The following is a 27,722-nucleotide window of genomic DNA, read 5'->3' as shown; positions in this document are numbered from 1 at the left end:
ACGAAAAAGACAGAGTGGGCAAACAAAAGTGAGTGATAGTAGATATAATCTGTTTAAGATTTTTTCTTTGTTAAATATTTGTTTAAAAACAATCCAAACCCATATGCAGATGAAAGGCCTTCATTAAAACTCACTTGAATAGAAGCATCAGAGTTACAGCTTAATTTGTTATTCTCCTCAGTGACACTTACTACCAAAGAAGCTTCATTGGAGAGATCTTGTGTGGACGCCACTTCTGGCGTCAAGGTGAGAAAGTCGAACCTTGTTTTCTGAGAATTGGCAACGCACAGATTGTAGGAATAGGGCAAAGTCCCCTCACTGTAGTTGGGGAGAACCTCAGGTCCAGTCTTAGAACAGAGATCAGGCTGAAAACAGCCCCAGGTGGCCAGGCTAGAGGAGCGTCGAAAGCTAAGGACGACAGCCACAATCACCACAAGGAGGAAGAGCACCGAGATCAAGGCCAAGGCCACCACCAGGTAAAACTGCAGCTCGGCCTGGGGGTCAGACGGCGCGGGCCGGTCACTGAGGTCCGGCAGCGCCTCCTGCAGGCTGTCGGCGAAAACCAGGAGCAGCGTGGCGGTGGCCGAGAGGGGCGGCTGTCCCCCATCGCGCACAGCGACCAGCAGGCGCTGGCGGGCCGCGTCCCTGTCGCCCAAGGCCCTCGCCGTGCGCACCTCGCCCGTGCGCAGCCCCACGCTGAACAGTCCGGGCTCGCTGGCCTGCAGCACGTGGTAGGACAGCCAGGCGTTGTGTCCAGAGTCTGCGTCTACCGCCACCACCTTGGTGACCAGGTAGCCGGGCTGCGCGGCGCGCGGCACCGTGTCGAAGAGCGCCGAGCCGTCGGGCCCCAGCGCCGGGTACAGCACCCTGGGTGCGTTGTCGTTGCGGTCGCCCACCAGCACGCGCAGGCTCACGTTGGCGCTGAGTGCGGGCGAGCCGTGGTCGCGGGCCTGCAGCGTCAGCTCGAAGGCGCGCAGCTGCTCGTGGTCGAAGGCGCGCTGCGCGAATACCACGCCGCTCTGCGAGTTCACGGACACGTATGACGACAGCGCGCGTGGCTCCAGGTCGCTGGCCACGATGGAGTAGGAGACATGGCCATTGGGTCCCAGGTCAGGGTCGGAGGCGCTGACTTGCGCGATGGAAGCGCCGGGTGGATTGTTCTCTGCCAAGTGGACCACGTAGGCGGCCTGGTGGAAAACTGGAGCGTTGTCGTTAACATCGGTGATTCGTAGAGTGACGCTTCTGCTGGAGGAGAGGGGCGGCTTGCCCCTGTCTGTGGCTGCGATGGTGACATTGTACTCCGGGATCTGCTCCCGGTCCAGGGCGCCATCTGTCACAAGCTTGTAGTAATTATTGGCGGAAGATTCAATTCGAAAAGGAACTTTTTCTTTTATGAGACATGTGACCTCCCCATTTTCTCCCAAATCTTTATCATGTGTTTTGAACAGAGCAATCACGGTTCCGGGTTCTGCATTCTCGGTTATGGAACTAGACACCGAAGTGAAAACCACCTCTGGGGCATTGTCGTTCTCATCTACAATGTCCAATATAATTTTACACTCACTAGTCATGCCTCCACCGTCCTTGGCTTCTATGCTTATAGTATAACTGCTACTGATTTCAAAGTCTATAGGACCGTTGGATTTAATTTCTCCACTTTGATGATCCAGCACAAACATGTTTCCAATACCTCTTAGTGTTTTGAAGGAGTAGGTGATCTCTGCATTGATGCCCTCATCCTGGTCAGTGGCCTTCACCTTTAGCACAAAAGTGCCTGGGGGTGAGTTCTCACGCAGGCTAACTTTGTACACATCCTGACTGAACAATGGGGGGTTATCATTGGCATCAGTGACCTTGACCCTGATTTGAGTGGTGCCAGTTTGGACGGGATCACCCCCGTCCACTGCTGTCAAGACCAGGAGGTGGGAACTCTGTTGCTCCCTGTCCAGCGGCTTCTCCAACACTAATTCTGGGGCATTCTTGCTTTCAGTCTTATCCTCAACCATCAGAGAGAAATGCTCACTATAGCTCAGTTGGTAACTCTGGAGAGAGTTAGACCCTACATCTGCATCGATAGCTGATTCCAGACCAAACCGAGTTCCTGGAATTGCAAACTCGTTGATTTGTAAAACGATGTTATTTTGGGGAAAACGAGGTGGATTGTCATTTATATCTTCTATCATCACGTTTATGTGAAAAACATTTAGAGGATTCTCTGCTACAATTTCCAAGGGTACAACACACAAAGGGTTTGGGGGACAGAGTGACTCCCGATCTATTCTGTCACTCACAAGTAAGTTCCCATTCTCCGTGTTTACAGTAAAGTATAGTTTCTCAGAACTAACTCTGAGGTTGCGGGTCAATAAATCCTGTACATGCAGCCCCAGGTCCTCGGCCAGATTCCCCACCACGGAGCCTCTGGTCATTTCTTCTGGAATAGAATAGCGGATCTGTTCGGAAAGCGCCCCGCAGAACAAAGGCAGCAAGAAAGGAAAGAGTACTTGCCGCCGCCGGGCACTGCTTCTCTGCTTCGCCCTATTTCCCATTCTTCTCTGCGATGCTGCAGCCTCCGACGTGAAGAGATGGTTTGCAAACTGCATTTAAAATATTTACATCGACCACATAGAAAACTCAAAGCTCCCAGTTTGAAGACAACCCAATCGGTATTCCGGAATCAGATTTGCGGAGTAGCGAGCCTGAGAACGGCTACTCTTCCTTCGGACTTTCTTCTGTGACTGCGCAGGAAATCACCCGGGTAGACACAGAAAGCTAGTTCTTGCAGCGCATTGGCCAACAGCGGCGCTCGGAGTCTATTTAGCAAACTGCAGTCCGAAGCCTTGCAAATAATGGGATTCAGTATTCTAGCAGATATGTTGAACTGATGTATGGTGAATGAGGCAGTTTAGGAGTTTTGGATAGGTCTATTTTCCAGTGTTTATTACCAAAGAGGGTTACTTAGAGGTGAGATCCTATAGAAGAGCCATTAATCCAATAATGAGGAAAGTTTGTCTTTTTCTAATTAGAGGAAATACACATATTGGAAGAACAAAGACAGTCTTCTCTCCAGACTTAGAAAAAAGACCACGTGGAAAAACAGCCCCACGAAGTGGTTTGGAGAAAATCTGACACCTGTGAAATGATACCCAGTATTATCTTCAATCTGAAATGCATATGAGTTTCGCCTTTCATCAGAGAAGAAGAGATGAGAGCTGTATAGGGCATTACTCAGGATAAGAATAGCCAATACCATAGTCTTCCTTGTTACTTATCAAAGAGATTTTTGAAAAGAATTATGAAGTGTTTTACGCTTTCATCATAAAGATAATATAAAAGTGTACCCTAGTAGGTTACTATAGGAATTTAATGAAATGTGAGGGTTTTACTTTTATTCTTTTATTTAACTGTACCTTATGCTGCATCTCAACAGAACTTTACCTCTAATCAACATAACCTTCTTAATCTCAAGTGTCAAAACCAGCCTTTCCATTTTGTTCTCTAAGATCTTTGTTGCCAACTCCTAACTAGTTCAGGCTATGCTTTTTTAAAATATGGAACAACCTCTCTCTCCCAGCAAAAGCCTCATATTCTTTTTATTCAACTAGTTTCCATTCAAGTAAAATGCTTTAAATCTTTTTCCTCAGTTTGGAATCTCATAGGCATAAATTCTATCCTATGATGCTCAACATTTTTCTTGACTTCAAGACAAATTTAGGCATCTGTTGCAGGACTTCCTTTCCTTACAGCTGAAATTCTTTTTGCTCAAACATTAGATACTCAATTTAAAGTTAATTATAGTAAGGTCAGTTCTGAAATGAGAAGGGATATCTTAAAAGGAAAGGTAAATATGCAAGTAATCTGGGCCAAATATCTAGAAGTGCTGTGAGAGTGTTGAGCTGAACTGTTGACTATGGAGATGATTCCTGAGATCAATACCCTAGAAAAGTTTCCTTTCCTCCCTTAACTTTCCTAGGCATTGCTTCAGATAACACATTATTAGGTAACTATTAGGTTCAATAACAAGGTGGTTCTGAATGTAAGAATTGACTATGAAAAAAAGTGAAAGTGTTAATCATTCAGTTGTGGCTGGCTCTTTGTGACCCCACGGACTGTAGCCCGCCAGGGTCCTGTGTCCATGGAATTCTCCAGGCAAGAATACTGGTGTAGCCACTCTCTTCTCTAGAGGATCTTTCCCACTCAGGGATCAAACCCAGGTCTCCTTCATTGTGGGCAAATTCTTTACCATCTGAGTCATGATGGAAGCCCCAGTGACTGAGTGTACTAATATTTAATATAAAAATGAGTTTTATGAAACTAACACAATGTTGTTGGAGAAGGCAATGGCACCTCACTCTAATACTCTTGCCTGGAAAATCCCATGGCTGGAGGAGCCTGGTGGGCTACAGCCCATGAGGTCACTAAGAGTCAGACACGACTTCACGACTTCACTTTCACTTTTCACTTTCACACATTGGAGAAGGAAATGGCAACCCACTCCAGTGTTCTTGCCTGGAGAATCCCAGGGACGAGGGAGCCTCATGGGCTGCCGTCTATGGGGTGGCACAGAGTTGGACACGACTGAAGTGACTTAGCAGCAGTAGCAACAGCAGCAGCAACACAATGTTGTAAATCAACTATACTTCAATTTTAAAAAGACTTGTCGGGACATCCCTGGTGGCCCAGTGGCTAAGACTCTGCCCTCCCAATGCAGGGGGGCCTGGGTTCAATCCCTGGTTGGGGAACTAGATCCCACATACTGCAACTAAGACCTGGCACAGCCAAATAAATAAATCAAAATATTAAAAATCAGTCAAGAAAAAAACTCAAAAAAACTTAAAAAAAAAAAAAAAGACTTGTTATTGCCAAGGGGGAGAAGGGGTGGAGGAAGGAAGGATTGGGAGTTTGGGATTAGCAGATGCAAACTATTATAAAGATGGATGGATAAACAACAAGGCCTACTGTATAGCACAAGGAACTATATTCAATATCCTGTGATAAACCATAATGAGAAAAAAGCATATGTATATAGGGAAAGTGAAAGGCGCTCAGTTGTGTCCAACTCTTTGAGACCCCATGTAGTATACAGTCCATGGAATTCTCTAGGCCAGAATACTGGAGTAGGTAGCCTTTCCCTTTTCCAGGGGATCTTCCCAACCCAGGGGTTGAATCCAGGTCTCCTGCATGGAGGGCAGATTCTTTACCAGCTGAGCTATAAGGGAAGTCCAAGAATTCTGGAGTGGGTAGCCTATCCCTTCTCCAGAGGATCTTCCTGACCCAGGAATCTAAATGGGGCCTTTGCAGGTAGATTCTTTATCAACTGAGCTATGAGGGAAGCCGTGTGTGTGTGTGTGTGTGTGTGTGTATTCCATAGAATGGAATCAATTTTTCTATGCAGCACAAATTAACATTGTAAATTAACTATACTTCAATAAAATGCTTTAAAGTGAGTTTGCAAAAGAAATAAAGATGAGTCCAAGACTCCTAAGCATACTGAAAACAAACAAAAATATCCAGAGGAATACCAGCTAAATTAATCTCATGAAGTCTAAATACCCACTCCATCTCTTATACTCACAAAATAGTCCATGTGAATAAATCTTAAAAATGTAAACATGTTTAGCAGATTTGGCAATGAACTTTTTGAGAAGCACTGGATCAAAAGTAAGTTATTTCTATAGGAGAATTTACTACATTAAAAAAATTATTCAACAATACACAGACCCTAAAGTTCAAGTAAAAGAATAAAAGGAAATAATACCAGCTCTACAATTCAACTACTTCTTCAGAACAATCTAATGACTTCACTGTATAAACAGAAAAGATGTCTAGAACTTAAGGGGGAAAATATGTTCTACATTTTCTCTCCCAAGAGAACCTCATATTTAAAAGGGAGTCATATGTCTTATTTTAATGAGGCAAAGAAATGAGATAAGGTTAAAATAATCGACAGAAGCTAAACATAATTCTAGTCACCAAAAGTCAAAAGAGAATTGTTTTGTGCTCAGAAAAAAAAAGCTGATGTGTGCAAAAGTGTATATGTGTGAGTATGTGTGTATATGTATTATAGATGAAGAAAAAGAGCTAGAGTAAGTATGCTGTTGAATCAACATGAATATTAGAAGTAAAACAAATAATGGTAGAATATAATTATAAATCCGTGGAGGCAATACAAAGCTGAAGTGAAATAAATAAAAATGTTTATGAATCATTAACTTGAACACAACCAGTTTACACTGATAGCCAAACACTGATGATAGAAAAATATTACTAAAATTCAATTTAAAACCAATGATAACAGAACTGGACCTCTGAAATTAAAACAAAGAAACAAAGAAACTGCCAGGACCAAAAGAAAAAAAAAGAAACTTTCACAAAACCTTTCTGGAAAATGATGATAACCTGATGAAAGGTAAAGTACAGAATTTCACATGCTTTGCTTTATACAAGAACATACACCCCTCCCAAACAGTTTATACAACAGGCTCAGGGGAAAAAAAAAAGTAATCTTAAAAGACCTATGCACAGACATCAACAATTGGAAGGCAGGAAATAAATCTCACCTGATTACCAGTAGGATCACATTTGCCTAAACCTGTAGCTGAATCTTCAGTTATCAAAAGAGGCTCGCTTTTCCCACAGCTCTCTTGACTGATGAGCGTGTCCGCATAGTTCGGCTGAGGGAAGATCACGTGACTCCCCCGAGAGTCCGCGGTGAGCGAGACCTCGTGCGAATAGGTCTGCAGGAAAGCCCGCACCCCGTCCACGCCCACAAACTGAGACGCCGGCACGCCAGCCAACCCGCTGCCCGAAGCCTGGAGCAGACGCGACATGTGCCAGCGCCGCAGTCTGAGCGCCAGTAGCACAATGACAAAGGCGAGGAAGACGCAGGACACCGCGGCCACCGCCACCACCAGATAGAGTGTGAGGCCTGAGTCTTCGGGGGTGGCTGGAGACTCTAGGCTGCCTAGATCAGCCAGGACATCTGGGATGCTGTCAGCCACAGCCACGGTGAGCGTGACGGTGGCCGAGAGAGGGGGCTGGCCGTGGTCCTGGACCGCCACCACCAGGCTCTGCTTGAGCGCGTCTCTGTCCAGCAGGGCCCGCGCTGTGCGCACCTCGCCCGTGTGCAGCCCCACCAAGAAGAGCCCTGGCTCGCTGGCCTTGAGCAGGCGGTAGGACAGCCAGGCGTTCTGTCCCGAGTCTCTGTCCACTGCCACCACCTTGGTGACCAGATAGCCAGGCTCTGCGGAGCGGGGTGCCAGCTCCACACCGGTGGAACCATCCGTGGGGAGGGCGGGATACAGGATTTCGGGTACGTTGTCATTCTGGTCCAGCACGAATATGCTCAGTGATACGTTGCTGCTGAGTGGTGGGTTCCCACTGTCATGCGCTGTCACCCACAACTGCATTTCATGGAACTGTTCATAGTCGAAGGAACACAGGGCATACAGAATGCCGGTGTCTGAGTTTATGGAGATGTAGGAGGACAGAGGTGCTCCCTGGAGGGTATCCTCTGCCAGAGAATAAGTGACCTGGGCATTCTCTTTGCTGTCCTGGTCAAGTGCAGTCACGGAGAAGAAGGAGGCCCCTCTGGGGTTGTTTTCCAGAATGTAGGCAGAATAAGAGGAGTCGGTAAAAGTGGGTGGGTTATCATTGTCATCTGCTACATTCAGTAAAATATGAGTTTCTGTAGACAAGGGTGGACTTCCCTGATCTGTTGCTGTCAGTGTTATATCATAGCTCTGAACCTGCTCCCTGTCCAATGCTCTGTTTGTTATCAACTTGTAATAATTTCCATAAGTCTTTTCTAGTTTAAAAGGCAGATTATTTGGAATGAAGCAGGAAACTTGACCATTTTCTCCAGAGTCTTGATCTTGCACATTTAGCAGAGCAATCACCGTACCGGGAGGAGAGTTTTCCAGCACCGAATTAGTAGAAGATGTGATAGTTATTTCTGGAGCATTATCATTCACATCCACAACTGTGACCAACATTTTAGCAGTGGTAGAGAGACCTCCACCATCTTGGGCTTGAATTTCCATCTCATATAATCTATATTTCTCAAAATCCAGAGAACCCTCTATTAAGACATCTCCAGATAGAGAATTCAACTGGAATATTTTAGAAGCTTTGCTTTCCACATTTCGGAATGAATACACTACTTGCCCGTTGATTCCCTCATCTGGGTCAGTTGCATTCACCGTGAGCACCCGAGTTCCAGAGTTGAGGTTCTCAGGAACGCTCACTTCATATGTAGATTGTGTAAATTTGGGGATATGATCATTTACATCGAGGACCACCACGCGAACCGGAATAGTGCCCTGGCGGATGGGATCTCCTCCATCTAAGGCTGTGAGGAGGAGGTGATGAGCAGCCTGTGTTTCCCGGTCCAGGCTCCTCTCCAGCACTAGCTCAGGATTCTTGGCCCCATCCGTTCTGCCTCGTACTTGCAAGGAAAAGTAACTGTTAGGATTGAGCTGGTAGCGCTGGAGGGAGTTCATTCCCACGTCTGGATCCCTAGCGTTAGGAAGAGGAAATCGCGATCCCAGAGTTGCGTGTTCACTGACTTTTATCTCTACTTCCTCCTCCTGGAAGCTAGGGGCGTTATCATTAATATCCATTATTTCCACCTCCACTCCGTAAATCTTCAGGGTATCTTCCACAAGTATCTCCATGTTTAAAAAACAGGAGGAAACCGCCTCACATAGCTCCTCCCGGTCTATCCTACCCGCGGTGATCAAGCTGCCACTTCGCGGATTTAGAGCGAAAAGCTGCGTCTTTCCTCTGGAGACAATGCGGACTCCGCGCTCCGCCAGTTCCCTGGGCTCCAGCCCCAGGTCCTTGGAAATACTGCCCACGAAGAAGCCTTTCTCTGTCTCTTCTGGCACCAAGTATCGGATCTGCCCGGCCCCCGACTCCCGCAGCGTCCCCAGGAAAATATACAGTAGGACCAGCCCGCTGCGATCCAGAAGCAGTTGCCGATTCGCCATGACTTAGCCGATACTCCGCGGTTTCTTGGGACTTTTGGTTCTGAATCAGCTTATGTATCTGCGAAGTCCCTGGCCGACTACATCCAAAAATATATTAGAGAGCGAAGAGAAGTACTTTCAAGTTTTTAGCATCAGGATCTGTGAGTATCCACCTCACTCAGCTTTGTGAAGTAGAGGTAGCGGGGAGGGAGGGACTCTGTAGCTTGCAGCTTCCCGTTCCCTAATTGGTGAACAGCGGCGCCTGGAGCCCAATCTTATTATTGCAACGAGAACTAAAAACGCAACTATTGTTCCTGTTCGGAAGTTATTACACTCCCCTCTTTGAGAATCACAAGCATTTGTAAAGCATAAAATTGCAGACAATAAAGTTGTGTGATATGATGTTAAAGGTTTACCAAGGGCACTTATGAAAAGAATAATTATTAAAAAGCATTGCTAATCTTAAAAAAAATTTCAGACTACTGGAACTGAACACCTGCAAGTTAGATTTGATTCCCTTTGGTTTTTATGGACTGACTAGCACGGTTCCAACAAAATCATCAGTTAGGATTATGACTATAATTCTTACCAATGTTTCTTTGTTGAGTAAGATAAACATTGGAGAGAATATGGATCGCGTTAGAGTTGTCATTTAAAATACCACAACATCAATCTGTAACTGTAGTCCATATCCTTAATTAAAAGGTATTCTAGGGATTTCCCTTGTGGTCCAGTGGTTGAGACTCCATGCTTCCAGTGCAAAGAGGTGCAGCTTCAATCCCTGGTCAGGGAACTAATATCCCACATGCCACCACCAAAAAAAAGAAAAAAAAAGAAAAAAATTCTATTTCATGAAAAATTGACCTAAGCCTTCTCTATATACTTTACCTTAAAATATATTTGAATAGTAGAGGGTTTGCAGCATCGTAAACTTTAGTCTTAACAGTAATACCTTTGAGTTTGAAATAGATTTATTTTAGGAATTTTATCAAGAGATGGAATCTAAAATCTCAAAATAACAGTGCTATATTAGAATATATTGGCATACTGGAATATAAAAAGTATTAAGTACTTACCTGTTTAAAAGTGTTCTTATCTGCTTCAACACTAGGAGTTAAAATGCTATCCAATAGCACTGAAGAGTTATCTTTGTTGAGAATATCTTGTGTAGCAGGACAGTGTTTAACAGATGTGAGAAAATTAAGTTCTGGATTAGTTTGATTCCCAGGCACACATAAATTATAGGCATAGGGCAACGTTCCCTCACTGTAGTTATGAGGAATCTCAGGACCAGACTTAGAACAAAGAATAGACCCAAAGAAGCCCCTGACGCTGGGGCTGGAAGAGCTTCGAAGGCGCACGGCGATGGACAGAATCACTGCCAGGAGGAAGAGGACCGAGATCAAGGCCAAGGCCACCACCAGGGAAAACTGCAGCTCGGCCTGGGGGTCAGACGGCGCGGGCCGGTCACTGAGGTCCGGCAGCGCCTCCTGCAGGCTGTCGGCGAAAACCAGGAGCAGCGTGGCGGTGGCCGAGAGGGGCGGCTGTCCCCCATCGCGCACAGCGACCAGCAGGCGCTGGCGGGCCGCGTCCCTGTCGCCCAAGGCCCTCGCCGTGCGCACCTCGCCCGTGCGCAGCCCCACGCTGAACAGTCCGGGCTCGCTGGCCTGCAGCACGTGGTAGGACAGCCAGGCGTTGTGTCCAGAGTCTGCGTCCACCGCCACCACCTTGGTGACCAGGTAGCCAGGCTGCGCGGCGCGCGGCACCGTGTCGAAGAGCGCCGAGCCGTCGGGCCCCAGCGCCGGGTACAGCACCCTGGGCGCGTTGTCGTTGCGGTCGCCCACCAGCACGCGCAGGCTCACATTGGAGCTGAGCGCGGGCGAGCCGTGGTCGCGGGCCTGCAGCGTCAGCTCGAAGGCGCGCAGCTGCTCGTGGTCGAAGGCGCGCTGCGCGAAGACCACGCCGCTCTGCGGGTTCACGGACACGTAGGACGACAGCGCGCGTGGCTCCAGGTCGCTGGCCACGATGGAGTAGGAGACGTGGCCGTTGGGCCCTAGGTCAGGGTCTGAGGCGCTGACCTGCGCGACGGAAACGCCGGGTGGGTTGTTCTCTGCCACGTGGATCACATAGGAAGCCTGGTGGAAAACCGGAGCGTTGTCGTTGACATCGGTGATGCGTAGGGTAATGGTAGTGCTGGAGGAGAGGGGCGGCTTGCCCCGGTCAATGGCTGTGATAGTGACGTTGTATTCCGGAGTCCGTTCTCTGTCCAGGGCCCCATCTGTTACTAACTTGTAGTAACTATTAGAAGAAGAATGAATTTTAAACGGAATGTCTCTACTTAAATTACACGTGACTTCTCCATTTTCCTTGGAATCCTGGTCCCGTGTTTTGAAGAGAGCCACAACCATTCCTGGCGGGGAATCCTCCAAAATCTGATCTGAGAGAGAGGTGATGATTATTTCTGGGCTGTTGTCATTTTCGTCCAAAACCTCTATAATTACTTTACACCGTGTAGAGAGGGATCCTCTGTCCTTTGCTTCCACAACCATGGCGTATCGTCCTACATTTTCAAAATCCAAGGGTTGATGAGTTATGATGTTTCCTGTAGCAGAATCCAGAGAGAACACGTGCCGGGCTGTATCAGCCACACCAAGGAATGAGTAGGTGATCTCTGCATTGAAGCCTTCGTCTTGATCGGTAGCGCTTACCCTCAGCACGAAGGTGCCTGGGGGCACATCTTCCCGAAGGCTGACCTTGTACACATCTTGGCTGAACACAGGGGGATTATCGTTGGCATCCACCACCAGGACTCGGATCCGAGCTGTGCCGCTTTGCGGCGGATCCCCGCTGTCTAAGGCTGTCAACACCAAATGGTGAACGCTTTGGGTTTCTCGGTCCAGGGCTTTCTTCAATACCAGTTCTGGATACCTGCCCCCGTCAGGATTGTCTTTCACCACTAACGAGAAATACTCATTAGGACTTAGTTGGTATTTGCTCAGTGAATTCATACTAATATCGGGATCATCTGCAGGTTCAAGAATTGTTCCAGTCCCCGGGCTGACAGATTCACTGATTTCTAAGTATATTTCATCCTTATGGAATTGAGGAGCATGGTCATTAATATCTTCAACAACCACAATGATATGAAAAATATTTAAAGGATTTTCCACCACGGCTTCCAACTGCAATTCACATCTTCTCTCTTTGCATATCTGCTCACGGTCTATTCGGTCCTTCACAAGTAAGTCCCCGCTCTCCGCGTCTACGTTGAAGAGCAGCTTCTCCGCGCTAACTCGCAGCTTTCGAGCCGACACATCCAGGACACTGAGCCCTAAATCCCTGGCGAGATTCCCTACCACGGAGCCCTTGGCCAGCTCCTCGGGAATCGAGTAGCGGATCTGCTCGCAGAGCGCGGGGTAGAACAAAGGCAGCAGGAAGAGAAACAGTACCTGCCTCCGGTCAGCCGGGCGTGTCTGCGTGCAGCTCCCTCCCATTGCGCGCTCTAGTTCTTGCTGGGTCCCAGTCTTTCTAGTTGGAGAAAGTGCACATGGCACACTGGTAAAGCATTTGGCCCAGGACAGGCGGAACCCCCAGTCTAGGGGCTGAGAATCCTTGTATGCTAGGGAGAATCTGCGCGGCCAGGAGCTCCAGTGTATAAGCGGGTTTCCTTCTCTCTGTGTTGGTGGCTGCGCAGGAAATCCCTGGCTAGAGGCTGAGGAATCCCGGGCTTCAGAGCTTGCCCTGCACTGGCAGACAGCGGCGCCCAGAGGCTTCGTGTGGAACCGCAGCTTACGTTTTCTGCTTTATTTCAGGAAGTCTTTTATTAAAGACAAGGTGATCGCAGCTAAAATATTTGAACCTTATTCCTCCGGTGATTCTGTTTTCTTCATGAAAATTTTTTTCACATGGTCAAAACTATTATATATTGGGTTGACCAAAAGTTTGTAATATCTTACGGGAACACCCGAACGAACTTTTTGGCTAAACCAATATTTTATATGTTAAAAATTTACATAGATTTTTGAATAGGGTGAAATAGTTCTTTAAAATATCTAAAAGGCACAGAAGAATGTAGAATGCAAAATAGGTCTCCTATTCCACCTCCTGCTTCTATCCAGTTCTATCCAGAGGCAATCACAGTAGATCCTTTTAAGAGTAAGTTCCCACAAAGGAAAGTACTAAAGATAAGCATGAAAATTATTTTTGGTCTTCAATCTAGCCTTAATCTATCCCCCCATACTTAAGAACTAGAATGCAACCACTTTAATATTCATTACCATCATCTAAGGTGACCTATATTGCTTTTAAATAATCATATTTTAACATAATTGCTAACCATAGCTACCATGCCAAAAGAGTAGGGTTTTTTAAACCTGTGTTTTTTCAAAATAATAGAATTATTTGAAATATATGCAGAATAATTTTGACTCTCATGGTCAGAAATTTAAAAGATTCAATTATTTGGAAGTTAAAAAATAAAAGTTATTAACTATAACTCCAAAGATAATAACTATGCTCTTTTTCCACAGACATATCCTTGAACAAAAGTTGAACAACATGGGGAAAAAATCATGGTCTCATAAACACTTTAAAACACATTAGGGCATGATTTGACCTTATGCTACCATATTAGTTTAGAAGAATATTAATAATAAATTAATAGAATAGTAAGAGATCAAACCAAATACATCACTATCATCACTTTAAATGGACTCATCAGTAATTCCACTGACCATCTGTTTAGAATTCTGTGCACTTCTCTGCTTGATTCACTTCTCATGCAGAAATGACTTTAACTTTAAGCTTATTTTGACTGTAAATTTCAGAGTTTTCAGAGTTTCAGGTGGATCTTCCATTCTCTCTATAGTCACTGAAATGACTTTGGCATACATCTTTGCTCCTGTACTTGGGAACATGTACCAATCTATCTCCCTAAATTATGTATATATTTCAGCCTTAGAGACTGGAGAATTTAACAAAAAAGCACAGAGAAAGCAGAACCTCAAGTCTGCTTAACATAATACCTTTTATCGGTTCTCTAGAGTCCCTATAGAACAAGGAAAGTAAAATTAAAATGGTATATCTTCCACATGACAGTATGAAATGAGAATCACAGGCAAAATGGATGCTGCAGTGTTACCAGGTATGATTATACTTCAAAAATTTAAGCACACGTTGTTATGAATTGTTAATGGAATATTACTGAAAATGGGTAGGATTTCCAGTAAGGCTAATGCATTTGTTTCTGACATTTACCTATTCTTACCAGGCCTGACTTCAAAACAAGAGGCAGGCTTGTCTAAGGATTTCAGCGTGTAGCCACCAGGAGAGCACACAAATTGAAAAGACATTTCTGTATGAAAGTCCTCTCTTAGGAATTGCCAAACAAAACTATAAAACACAAGACTCTGTGAAGCTAAGCATAACAGTCTATGATAATAAACCTTCACTAGGACTAAGTGAATATTTACCAGAAAGTAAAAACATATCAGTCTTAATAACCATCAAGTTCCATTCCTCAATGTTTTAGCAAGAAGTGAATGCCATCGAAATGGAGGAAAAAGTGAAAAAAAAAAAAAGGATTAGGATCCCGCCATCATGCTTCAAACCTAAAGAGTAAAACTAATCATAATTCTTAAAGGTGAGAAAAGGAGCAAAAATAGAACTCACTGGCACCAAAGGGGTATCTTCTACAGGAAACTTCGAATCATCTAACAAAGACAGAGGATCTTTTTTCTCACAGCTCTCCTGGCTGATAAGTGTGTCCGCGTAGTTGGGTTGCGGAAAGATCACATGACTCCTCCGAGAGTCCGCGGTGAGCGAGACCTCGTGCGAATAGGTCTGCAGGAAAGCCCGAACCCCGTCCACGCCCACAAAGTGCGAGGCTGGTACGCCCAATCCGCCTCCGGAAGCCTGGAGCAGACGTGATTTGTGCCAGCCTCTCAGCTTGAGCGCAACCAGTACAATGACAAAGGCGAGGAAGACGCAGGAGACCGCGGCCACCGCCACCACCAGATACAGGGTGAGGTCTGAAGCATCAGAGGCCGGCGGGACCTCCAAGCTGCCCAGATCAGCAAGGACATCAGGAATGCTGTCGGCCACAGCCACTGTGAGCGTGACGGTGGCCGAGAGAGGGGGCTGGCCGTGGTCCTGGACCACCACCACCAGGCTCTGCTTGAGCGCGTCTCTGTCCAGCAGGGCCCGCGCTGTGCGCACCTCGCCCGTGTGCAGCCCCACCAAGAAGAGCCCTGGCTCGCTGGCCTTGAGCAGGCGGTAGGACAGCCAGGCGTTCTGTCCTGAGTCTCTGTCCACTGCCACCACCTTGGTGACCAGATAGCCAGGCTCTGCAGAACGGGGTGCCAGTTCCACGCCTGTGGAGCCATCGGTAGGGAGGGCAGGATACAGGATTTCTGGCGCATTGTCATTCTGGTCCAGCACGAATATGCTCAGTGATACGTTGGAGCTGAGTGGTGGGTCCCCACTGTCAGTGGCTATCACTTGCATCTTCAGATTACGGAACTGCTCATAGTCGAAGGATCGCAGTGCATATAGGACTCCTGTGTCAGAACTGATGGAGACATAGGAGGATAGTGGTGCCCCCTGGATAGTGTCTTCAGATAGGGAGTAAATAACCTGGGCATTTTCTTTGCTGTCTGGGTCCAGTGCAGTCACTGAGAAGATGGAGGCCCCTCTGGGGTTGTTCTCTGGGATATAGGTAAAGTAGGAGATGTGAGAGAAGGTAGGTGGGTTGTCATTGATATCTGCCACTTGCAGGATGAAGTGAGTTTCTGTTGATAGGGGTGGACTTCCTCCATCTGTGGCTCTTAATGTGATATTGTAAGAGGATATCTGTTCCCTGTCAAGAACTTTGTGTGTCACCAATCTATAATAACTATCAATCGATTTTTCTAATTTAAATGGTAGATTCCCCAATATGGAACAGGTGACTTGTCCATTCTGCCCAGAGTCCAGATCATGCACATTTAAAAGAGCTATAACAGTCCCCAGAGGTGAATCTTCCATCAGGGGACTAAACAGAGATGTGATGGTTACTTCTGGACTGTTGTCATTTACATCTTCTATTGTAATCAATACTTTAGCAGTTGCAAGATATGCCCCTCCATCTTCAGCTTGTATTTCTATTTCATAGAAACCTGTTTCTTCGTAATCTAGATTTTCTGATAGCTTTATTTCCCCAGTATTTTTGTTTAGTTGGAATTTCAATAATTGTGTGTCAGGTAGTTTTCGGAATGAATATGTCACTTCTCCATTGGCACCTTCATCCCTGTCGGTGGCGGTGACTGTCAACAGCCGTGAGCCCACAGGCAAGTTCTCCGGAACACTCACTCTGTATTCAGGCAAACTGAAGACTGGTGCATTGTCATTTGCATCGAAAACAGTCACACTGATGAGGACAGTGCCAGATCGGAGAGGGTCTCCCCCGTCGACGGCAGTGAGAACCAGACGGTGCATTGCCTCTTCCTCGCGATCCAGGGCGTGCTCCAGCACCAGCTCAGGGGACTTAACGCCATTGACACGGCTTTGAACTGCCAGAGAGAAGTGCTTATTGGAGCTGAGCTGGTAGCTCTGTAGGGAGTTCACGCCCACATCTGGATCAACAGCTTCCGGGAGAGGAAAACGCATTCCTGGAGCGACGTTTTCATTAATTTTTACATCTAGATTTTCTGCTTGAAATTTTGGTGCATTATCATTGATATCAGTTACTTCTATTTCTACTCCGAAAAGTTTCACCCTGTCTTCCACAAGAATGTTAAAACTCACCAGACACCGCGCGCTCTGAGCGCAAAGCTCCTCCCGGTCTATCCTGTCCGCGGTGACCAAGCTGCCGCTTCGCGGGTTCAGAGCAAAGAGCTGCGTCCTACCTCTGGAAACGATGCGGACTCCTCGCTCCGCTAGCTCCCGGGGCTCCAGTCCCAAGTCTTTGGAGATGTTGCCCACAAAAGAGCCTTTCTCTAACTCCTCGGGAACCGAGTAGCGGATCTGCCGAGCTTCGGTCTCCCACGACAAACAGAGGAGAAGGCAGAGCTGGACCAGCGCGCTGAGGTAGGAGCGATTCCTTTGAGCGGCCATTGTTGTCTGGTGACGGGATTCTCGCTATGTCCTCACTGGGCACGCTGTGTTTTGGCTGGTTCCTTTTTCTTACTCTGGCTGCAGGAAGTCTCTGCGGCCTGCGCACCTTAAATTCTGAGATGAGTTTCGCTGCAACCCTGGAGCTGGTTTTCAGGAACCGTGGAGCTTTATGTAGCTGGAGCCCCGAGAATCCGGGTTGAGCGCTGGCTGCCCTTCTCTCCTAGTAGGTGAACAGCGGCGCTCAGAGTCCTCAGAAGTTACTGCACCCATTTATGTATGCAATAGAAAACAAAGGGAACTCTATTTTTTGTTATATATTTTATTTTATTTTATATTTCTTCTTTGGTTTCTCCACTGATATCTGTAGTTTTCTTGTTGTTGTTTAGTCCCCAAGTCGCGTCCGACTCTTTTGCGACCCCATGGGCTGTAGCCCGCCAGGCTCCTTTGTCCATGGGATTTCCCAGGCAAGAATACTGGAGGTGGATTGCCATTACTCGGTGGAATAAAGTGGAACGAAAGTACTACAGAGTATTAAATAATGGTCGATTAAATTTATATTTGCAACACTTATTTTCCCAATAGAAATATATCCACTTTCAAAGGTAAGTAATGCTTCTTTTATTTCCTATGAGCGTCTAACTATATTCAGAAAAACCTTACAATTTTATTTGAAATTCTGATTTAAATGGTCCAACAGTGTTTAGTAGACATTCATATAGAGATTATTATGATAATCCCTTTTAATTCACTTAAGATTTTTAAGTTTTATGTTGGTTAACTAATTATATTTGTTTAGCATTAAGATTGTGTAAAAGGCTTTCAAATTTTTCTAAAATAGTTTTATTGTGCCTCAATGAATTTTTTTGGAAAATGTATTTTTATTATAGGTTATTAGAAGTTAACTTGACCCAAATGAGTTGAGCTGGTAGTCACAAACTAAAAGGAACATGTCTCTATTGCAATGGGAAGAGAATACATACAAGTGCTATAAAACAATTTTTAAAAACAGAGTTAGAAATGGTGATGTGGGTTTTTAAAGAAATAAGCATATCAAATGACCTGTTTTCACCAGGGTGTTGATGGCACTATAAATAATCTCTTTGCATTTTATATGAAAGTCCAAAATATACTGGCCCACACATCTTCAGGTGTATATTCCCATCAATCCAGTAGTAGGTCTCTCCTCAAAGATGAGGAGTTTGGAGGTTCACTTCTTTCATAAAGAGAGAACAGGTTCTTTAGAAACATTTATGTCACTATGCCCCCCCCCCCATTAAACTCTTTAAAGATTTTGTCTTTTGTCTTCAAAGATAATCAGAGTCAGAGATTGTGCACAGAGCACAATGACATTTCATTTGCTTTCTGGGAAATTCCTTATCTTCAATGAAAAGGAAAAAAGATTTGGAAAGAATATAATTTGAGTACCAAGAAAAATATATATAAAAGAAAAACCAGAAGGACCAAAAATTGAAGAGAGAAATTCCTCTAGGGTAGTTAGTATTAAGATTTGGGGCCCATAGCAACACTTGGCAATAGAATGAAAGTTTTTACTCCTCTGCCAGGAAAACTGCATACATCTGTAACTTTGCATGCAATTTCAGGGATTCATGGATCTGCTACGTCCCCTCAAATGCTTACAGTTTTATTTATATTTTTAAAATCTAATTTTATTTTGTTTTTGGCTGCACCATGCAGGATCTTAGTTCCCTGACTGAGGGTTGAAATCCCACCTCCTGTATTGGAAGCACAGAGTCTTAACCACTGGGCTGCCAGGGAAGTCCCAACAGTTTTTAAAAATGTTAAAATAAATGAAGATACTAGAATGCACATACAGAATTATCTGCAACACATGTTTCTTTGATATGAGTATCTGCTTTGATATTTAAGGAGTACTTGAATATTATTAAACTTCAAATTATTTATTTACTTGGTAAGAAGCCAAGACCACAGCCTGTTTTGCTAACTTAGGCTTGAAAAGATATCTCCAATTTAGTTACATCCTTTCTGAATTACAGAGCAACTTATGAACAAAATGAGTGTTGAAAATGTAGTCAGTAAAAACTGAAAAGACAAGACAGTGATTAGTTATGGATTTTCTAAATATGAGTCTAGATGTAAAAGTGAAATAGTACGCCCAAAATATGAAAAAAATAGAATATTACAGAAGAAAAAAATGAAACTTACCGGTGTTAGGGTCTCAGGATGTGTAGCCAAGTCATTCCCACTATGAAGTGGAATTAGGGCCCCAGGAGAATCACCACACACTATGTCTTGAGTGGGATCCAATGGCTCACTACATCTTAGAAAATTAAACTCTGTCTTTCCAGTATGGGCAACGCACAGATTGTACGAATAAGGTAAAGTTCCTTCACTGTAGTTGCGAGGAACCACCGGTCCAGACTTGACACAGAGACCAGGCTTAAAGCAGCCCCAAGCAGCAGGGCTGGAGGAGCGTCGCAGGTGCAGGGCGACCGCCAGAATCACTGCCAGGAGGAAGAGCACCGAGATCAAGGCCAAGGCCACCACCAGGTAAAACTGCAGCTCGGCCTGGGGGTCAGACGGCGCGGGCCGGTCACTGAGGTCCGGCAGCGCCTCCTGCAGGCTGTCGGCGAAAACCAGGAGCAGCGTGGCGGTGGCCGAGAGGGGCGGCTGTCCCCCATCGCGCACAGCGACCAGCAGGCGCTGGCGGGCCGCGTCCCTGTCGCCCAAGGCCCTCGCCGTGCGCACCTCGCCCGTGCGCAGCCCCACGCTGAACAGTCCGGGCTCGCTGGCCTGCAGCACGTGGTAGGACAGCCAGGCGTTGTGTCCAGAATCGGCGTCTACCGCCACCACCTTGGTGACCAGGTAGCCGGGCTGCGCGGCGCGCGGCACCGTGTCGAAGAGCGCCGAGCCGTCGGGCCCCAGCGCCGGGTACAGCACCCTGGGCGCGTTGTCGTTGCGGTCGCCCACCAGCACGCGCAGGCTCACGTTGGAGCTGAGCGCGGGCGAGCCGTGGTCGCGGGCCTGCAGCGTCAGCTCGAAGGCGCGCAGCTGCTCGTGGTCGAAGGCGCGCTGCGCGAACACCACTCCGCTCTGCGGGTTCACGGACACGTAGGACGACAGTGCGCGCGGCTGCAGGTCGCTGGCCACGATGGAGTAGGAGACATGGCCATTGGGCCCTAGGTCAGGGTCGGAGGCGCTGACTTGCGCGATGGGAGCTCCAGGCGGGTTGTTTTCTGGCACGTGGACGACGTAGGAGGCCTGGTGGAAAACCGGAGCGTTGTCGTTTATGTCCGTGATGTGTAGGGTAATGGTAGTGCTGGAGGAGAGAGGAGGCTTGCCCCGGTCGGTGGCTGTGATGGTGACGTTGTATTCCGGAGTCTGCTCTCGGTCTAGATCCCCATCTGTCACCAGCTTGTAGTAATTATTAGAAGAAGAAGAAATCTTGAAAGGAACATCTCTTCCGACATGACAGGTGACTTCACCGTTTCCTCCAGAATCCTGGTCCCGTGTTTTGAAAAGGGCAACAACCATTCCTGGTAGAGAACCCTCCAAAATCTGATCAGAGAGAGAAGTAATGATTATTTCCGGGATGTTGTCGTTTTCATCGAGGATATCTATGATTACTTTACATTGGGAAGAGAGACCACCTCCGTCCTTTGCTTCCACTTCCATGGTGTATCTTTCTATATCCTCAAAATCCAATGACTGGTTATTCTTAATCATGCCTGTTTTCTCATCCAATGAGAACTTGTGTCTTGTACTCTGAGCAGTGCTCCTGAAGTAGTAGTTTATTTCAGCATTGGCCCCCTCATCCTGGTCAGTGGCTGTCACCAGCAACACGGAGGACCCAGGGGGTAGATTTTCACTAACGCTAAGTCTATATTCATCTTGGCTGAACACCGGGGGGTTATCATTGGTGTCCTTGACAGAGATTTCTATTTGAGCGGTGGCACTTCGTGGAGGGTCCCCTCCATCCCAGGCAGTCAATATCAAGCTATGGGATCGCTGCTCTTCTCGGTCTAGGGGTTTCTCCAAGGATAATTCTGGGTATCTGCCACCGTCAGAATTAACTCTAACCATTAATGAGAAATAAGGGTTAGGATTTATCTGATAATCTTTAACTGAGTTCATGTTTATATCGGGGTCAGTGGCAGGGTCCAGGGATATTCGGGCACCTGCGGATACAGATTCAAAAATGTCTAAATGTATTTTCTTTTTATCGAATTGAGGAGCATGGTCATTAATATCCTCAACAACCACAATGATATGAAAAATATTTAAAGGATTTTCCACCACGGCTTCCAACTGCAATTCACATCTTTTTCTCTCTTTGCATATCTCCTCACGGTCTATTCGGTCCTTTACAAGTAAGTCCCCGCTCTCCGCGTCTACGTTGAAGAGCGGCTTCTCCGCGCTAACTCGCAGCTTTCGAGCCGACACATCCAGGACACTGAGCCCTAAATCCCTGGCGAGATTCCCTACCACGGAGCCCTTGGCCAGCTCCTCGGGAATCGAGTAGCGGATCTGCTCGCAGAGCGCGGGGTAGAACAAAGGCAGCAGGAAGAGAAACAGTACCTGCCTCCGGTCAGCCGGGCGTGTCTGCGTGCAGCTCCCTCCCATTGCGCGCTTTAGTTCTCGGTGGGTCCCAATCTTTCCGAAAAGCCAAAGAAACTGCAGTTCATGGCATCACTAGAAGAACTTTCGGCCCAGGACAGGCGGAGCTGGGAATCCGTTTGTGCTGGGCACAGAGTGCCCAGCCAGGAGCCTGGGTGTGTGAGCGGGTTTCCTTCTCTCTGTTGGTAGCTGCGCTGGAAATCCCAGCCTAGAGGCTCAGGAATCTCGGATGTCAGCGCTAGCCCTGCACTGGCCGACAGCGGCGCCCAGAGGCCTCGTGTGGGATCGCAGTCTCACATTTTCGTCTTGAGACAATTTCTCTCCAGAATGTGTTGTTTTTCAGACGGTAGGTTGTGTCCAACTCTTTGCGACCCCATGGCCTGTAGCCCGCCAGGATCTTCTACCCATGTTTTTTTTTCCAAGCAAGAATACTGGAGTAGGTTGCCATTTCCTTCTCCGGGGAATCTTCCTGGACCAGGGATTGAATCGGTGTCTCCTGCATTGGCAGGCGGATTCTTTACGACTGAGCCACCAAGGAAGCCCAGAATATATATCTATCTAAAGATATATAGTTATGTAATTGCCCAAGTTTTAGTTTCAGTAAAGTATATAGGCAGTGTCTTTATACTTAAGTTTTTCAAGAAGTTTATTGTGGAAAATTTCAAACTTATAAAAGAAGTTAGGGAGCATTATTATTGAATCTTCATTTACCCCTCACCCAACTGCATAGATGATCAATATGTAGTATTCTTTACTACATATTCCATTACCTCATTGTTTTGAAGATATCCAAGATATTTTAATTAACTCTTCTTTAAAGACAAGACATTAATATGGGGAAGAATTTTATCCTTAAGCTTATTATATAAACTGTTTACCAATGCAAAAGTCCTGCCTGATTTAAGAAAACAAGAACTCAGCATTTTCCACAGTCTGCCCAATCATCCATCCAAAGAGCCTTGTGGACTGTTTTTAAAGACAAATCACCTTTTATGGCAGAGAATAGTAGTCACCTACCATGATATACAGTCTTCATAAATATTTCTGTTATTACTTTTTTCATATTAACACATATTTTAGTATTTATGTATAACAAGTACTAAAGGTTACTCCCCAAGACAGAAACCTTAAATGATAGTTTTCCTATTGCATGGTTAAAAATATGACCCTGAGCAATGCATTATGTCTTTCCTACTTGTTTAGGAATAAAGAGCATTTGAAATAATTAAAACATCTGTATGATGGACAGACATATTTAGCCCTTATATTCAGCATGTTTAAAGTAGAATTTTGAGTCAATTTCAAATATTGTTTTCAAAGTCTCCTACAATGTCATTTATTACTTGAAATCACATTGTGTTAAAAATCACATTACATAATAATTATTTTCTTTATATCTAAAAGCCAGTGACTATTCTTAGAACCTCCCTAGTAGTTCCTGAGAATATTTTCCTAAAGCATCTCCCATATCCAAATTTATTTCTAGCCTCAAAAGTTGTAGTGTTGAATCCTAAGTAACAGTTGAAGAATAATTTTTATTTCCCATGTTTTGTCTTCTCATGGGGTCCAATCTACGAAACTGCTCTTCAGCAAATATAAACTATAGCAGAGTTTCAAACCATTAATAATTATAGTATTAAGAGGGTGAGAACCAATGGTATTAAAATTTTTCACCAAAATTAAATGTTTATTGTTTAAAAAGAGCATTTTTTCACCATTAAAAGAATAAAACATACTGTATGAGGATATGGAAATAATCACTGAAGCTTGAATCATCCTCAGAAATGATCTCTAAATGCAAACAACTTCTACAAACATGTGACCTGAAACACATCACCTCTAAAGGGTGTTCCCTGGTCACAGAAACAGAAGAGAAGCACTGAATTTGAGCTTTCACTTAGTTCTCCAAATAGAATGTATTTCTTATTAACTTACCCTTACAAAAATAGCACCAGCTGTAGACATGTTTTTAGAGTAAGAATTTCACAATGCAGCCATTGCAGACAACAAAAATAATAAATTTCAGGAATAGAAACCTGCCCTAAGAATTAGTAGTGAACTGTGGTCACCACTCAAGCAACCTTAGCCAAAGTGCCATGCCCAGTGCCTGATGATGAGGGCTGTCCCAAGAGGGTTTCCACTGACTCTAGGTTAATTATTATGAAAAAGCAAAGATTGTTTCAACAATGTAATCAATGCCTCCTATATTGTTGTTCAGTCGCTAAGTCGCGTCTGACTCTTATAGGTGTTAGAGCAAAAAATTAAAATTAAATGTATGGTGAGAAATATGTTAATATCAACTTACCTTAAATGAAAGCACTTAAAGAGAAAACCAACTTTTTTTAAAGTAAAGAAAAAGTCGAACTCACTGGAACGAAAGGGGTGTCTTCTATAGGAAACCTGGAATCATCTGAAACACACAAAGGCTCGCTTTTCTCACAGCTTTCCTGACTGATGAGCGTGTCCGCATAGTTTGGCTGCGGGAATATCACGTGACTCCTCCTTGAGTCCGCAGTGAGCGAGACCTCGTGCGAATAGGTCTGCAGGAAAGCCCGAACCCCGTCCACGCCCACAAACTGAGACGCCGGCACGCCAGCCAACCCGCTGCCGGAAGCCTGGAGCAGACGCGACACGTGCCAGTGCCTCAGCCTAAGCGCCAGTAGCACAATGACAAAGGCGAGGAAGACACAGGAGACCGCGGCCACCGCCACCACCAGGTAGAGTGTGAGGCCGGAGTCCTCGGGGTTGGCAGGAGAGTCAAGGTTGCCTAGATCAGCCAGGACGTCGGGGATGCTGTCAGCCACAGCCACCGTGAACGTGACGGTGGCAGAGAGAGGGGGCTGGCCGTGGTCCTGGACTGCCACCACCAAGCTCTGCTTGATCGCATCTCTGTCTAGCAGGGCCCGCGCCGTGCGCACCTCGCCCGTGTGCAGCCCCACAGAGAAGAGTCCTGGCTCGCTGGCCTTCAGCAGGCGGTAGGACAGCCAGGCGTTCTGTCCTGAGTCTCTGTCCACTGCCACCACCTTGGTCACCAGGTATCCTGGCTCTGCAGAACGGGGTGCCAGCTCCACGCCTGTGGAGCCATCGGTAGGGAGGGCAGGATACAGGATTTCTGGCACGTTGTCGTTCTGGTCCAGCACAAATATGCTCAGTGATACGTTGCTGCTGAGTGGTGGGTCCCCACTGTCGCTTGCCCTCACCTGCATTTGAAGATCTCGAAACTGCTCATAGTCGAAGGAGCGCAGTGCGAATAGCACACCAGTGTCCGAGTTGATAGAAACATAGGAGGAGAGAGGCGCCCCTTGGATGGTGTCTTCCTCTAGGGAGTAAATAACTCGAGCATTCTCATTGCTGTCTGGGTCATGGGCTGTCACAGAGAAGATGGAGGTGCCTCTGGGGTTGTTCTCTGGGAGGTAGACAGAGTAGGAGGTTTGAGAGAAGGAGGGTGGATTGTCGTTGACGTCAACCACGTGCAGGATGATGTGAATTTCCGTGGACTGAGGCGGTGTTCCTCTATCTGTTGCAGTCACTGTGATATTATATTCAGAGGTTTTTTCTCGGTCAAGATTTTGGACTGTCAGCAATCTATAATAGTCTTCTACTGACTTTTCTAACTGAAAAGGTAGAATCTCCTCGATGGAACAGACAACTTGTCCATTCTTACCAGAGTCCCGGTCATGAGCATTGAAAAGAACGATTATTGTTCCTTGAGGAGCATCTTCCCTCACTGGACTAAATAACGATGTAATGGTCACTTCAGGCCTATTATCATTGACATCTTCTACTGAAATGAGTACTTTAGTCCGATCCTTCAATGCCCCACCATCTTCTGCCTGTATTTCCATGTCATAAAATGCACATTCTTCATAATCTAAACTCTTTGCTGTTGATATTTCGCCAGTATTTTCATTCAGCTGGAATAATGGAGATTGTTTTTCACTAATTTTCCAGAATTTATAAGCCACTTCCCCGTTGGTTCCTTCATCCGGGTCGCTAGCGCTTACAGTAAGCAGCCGGGTCCCCGGGGGCACGTTCTCTGGGACTTTCACTCGGTAAATCGGTTGAGCAAAAACCGGGGCATTGTCGTTTGTATCCAACACGGTCACTCGGATGTGCACTGTGCTGGAGCGACGCGGTTCGCCTCCGTCCGTGGCGATGAGGACCAGGTAGTGAGCAGCCTCCTCCTCGCGGTCCAGGGCGCGCTCCAGCACCAGCTCTGGGCTTACAGCTCCGTCGTCTCCAGTTTGCACGTCCAGGGAGAAGTGGTTACTGGGGCTGAGCTGGTAGCTCTGCAGGGAATTCAAGCCCACATCCGGGTCCACAGCCTCTGGCAGTGGATAACGTGTTCCCGGCAGAGCGATTTCGTTAATTTTTACTTCCAGATTTTCGACCTGGAATTTCGGGTTATTATCGTTGATATCAGTGACTTCTATTTCTATTCCGTGAAGTTGCACCCTGTCTTCAACCAGGACTTTAAAGTTCACCAGACACCGCGCGCTCTGAGCGCAGAGCTCCTCCCGGTCTATCCTGCCTGCGGTGACCAAGCTGCCGCTTCGTGGATTTAGAGCAAACAGCTGCGTCCTACCTCTGGAGACGATGCGGACTCCCCGCTCTGCCAGCTCGCGGAGCTCCAGCCCCAGGTCCTTGGAGATATTCCCCACGATGTAGCCTTTTTCTGTCTCTTCAGGTACCGAGTAGCGGATCTGGCTCGCCCCCGTCTCCCACAGCATCCCCAGGAAAAGGCAGAAAAGGAACATTCTTCTGCGGTGCAGGCGATTCTTTGGAGCGGCCATTGTTGCTTCTCTAAAGGTTTTCCCCTCAGAATACTTCCTGTGAACGCTGATTCCTTAGCTTCTGTTTTCCTCCTGCAAATTATGGCGATTTTTTTTTTCTCAGGAGAAACCCGTAGTGCCCCAAGTTCAGAGGCTGAGTTACTCTGCAGCCCCGGAGTCTGTTTGTGGGATCCGAGCGGCTTTGTGGAGTTGCAGACCCTAATACCGGACCGAAAGCTGACTGAGCTTTTCTTAGAGTTGGTGAACAGCGGCGCTCAGAGTCCTAAGCCGTTACTACACCCACTGAGATGCGAAATACTTTTGCTATAGATGACTGACAAAACACTACTCTCTTACTATTATGATTTTAGATTTCTCTGTGTCGTGCATTTATATTTCAAAAGCAATGACCACTTGTGGATATTTTAGTTGGAAATGAAATGACATGAAATTTCTATTAAATGTCATTAATATCAGACAACCTTACTATCATTTTTTATAGCATTTTGCTCTTTCTAGATATATAAATTATTCAAATTTCATTTTTTATAATGTTTCAACTGTTTTCTATAGGTTGTTATTTTCTGAAGTAATTAAAATGTGCAATCCTCTTTGGAAATATATCCATATTTTCTTATTTTATATGTACATTTATATTTACATAATTATATTGAATGAATATATAGATTACTCAATTTGAAGCTGTTTTATAAGACATCCACTTTCATGGTGAGAATCCTGGAGTAAAGTTTCCTTAAGATTTTGTTTACAAAATTTAATTACATAATGGTACTAAATTTTCTCATCTAATATTGCTAAACTTTAAGTAGGCTGGGATTTTTAAAATTTACATAGTTATGGTTGTTAAACTTTTAAGCTATTTTGATTTTTAAAATATTTAGTTTTCTATGTGAATTCATAGTGCATGCACAGCCTACAGCATTTGGAAGATTCAAATAACATACACTGAAAAGTAAGTTTCCATTTCAGTTTTTTCACCAAGAAATTATCAATATTAATATAATCTTAAACTTCTTATTATAAGGGTCATCTAAATTAGTAATTTGAGGGGAAAAGAAACACAAGATGTAGAACAAATTAAGTACCACAATAAGAAATTTCTTTCAGCAATTTGTAAAGAAATTATTTACTGAAGCAGTTCCTAACAGAAAACAAGCAAAAGACAGATGCTTATGTAATGGCATCTTTTATGTGCTTGAAATTAGTAGATTTTTGCCTTAAAAATAATTCAGAATTCTCCTTCCCTCCTACAGACAGAACGATGAGAAAACCTCTA

General features: G+C 45.6%; 1 protein-coding gene across 20 annotated transcripts in view; it reads right to left on the bottom strand.

The window, feature by feature from the left end:
- LOC138440417 (protocadherin gamma-C4) overlaps nucleotides 1-27,722 on the bottom strand; it is a 166,580-nt gene that overhangs the window by 84,198 nt on the left and 54,660 nt on the right. The window contains exons 1-2 of one of the 20 annotated variants that reach the window (XM_069589906.1): nucleotides 21,615-21,869; nucleotides 19,242-20,594 (exon numbers count right to left, since the gene is read on the bottom strand). The exons of 12 other annotated variants lie outside the window; for them this stretch is intronic. In XM_069589906.1, coding sequence (XP_069446007.1) covers nucleotides 19,242-20,594; nucleotides 21,615-21,659 — 1,398 coding nt within the window. In that variant the 5' untranslated portion in view covers nucleotides 21,660-21,869. Of the gene's footprint in view, nucleotides 1-134; nucleotides 2,764-6,557; nucleotides 9,977-10,042; nucleotides 14,540-14,636; nucleotides 19,203-19,241; nucleotides 23,871-24,022; nucleotides 27,039-27,722 lie in introns of those variants that run through there. 7 more of the 20 variants (XM_069589887.1, XM_069589896.1, XM_069589893.1 and 4 more) reach the window with 7 other exon arrangements.

The sequence above is a fragment of the Ovis canadensis genome, chromosome 5, assembly GCF_042477335.2.
Source record: "Ovis canadensis isolate MfBH-ARS-UI-01 breed Bighorn chromosome 5, ARS-UI_OviCan_v2, whole genome shotgun sequence".
NCBI lineage: Eukaryota > Metazoa > Chordata > Mammalia > Artiodactyla > Bovidae > Ovis > Ovis canadensis.
This window is presented reverse-complemented; position numbering and strand designations above follow the sequence as displayed.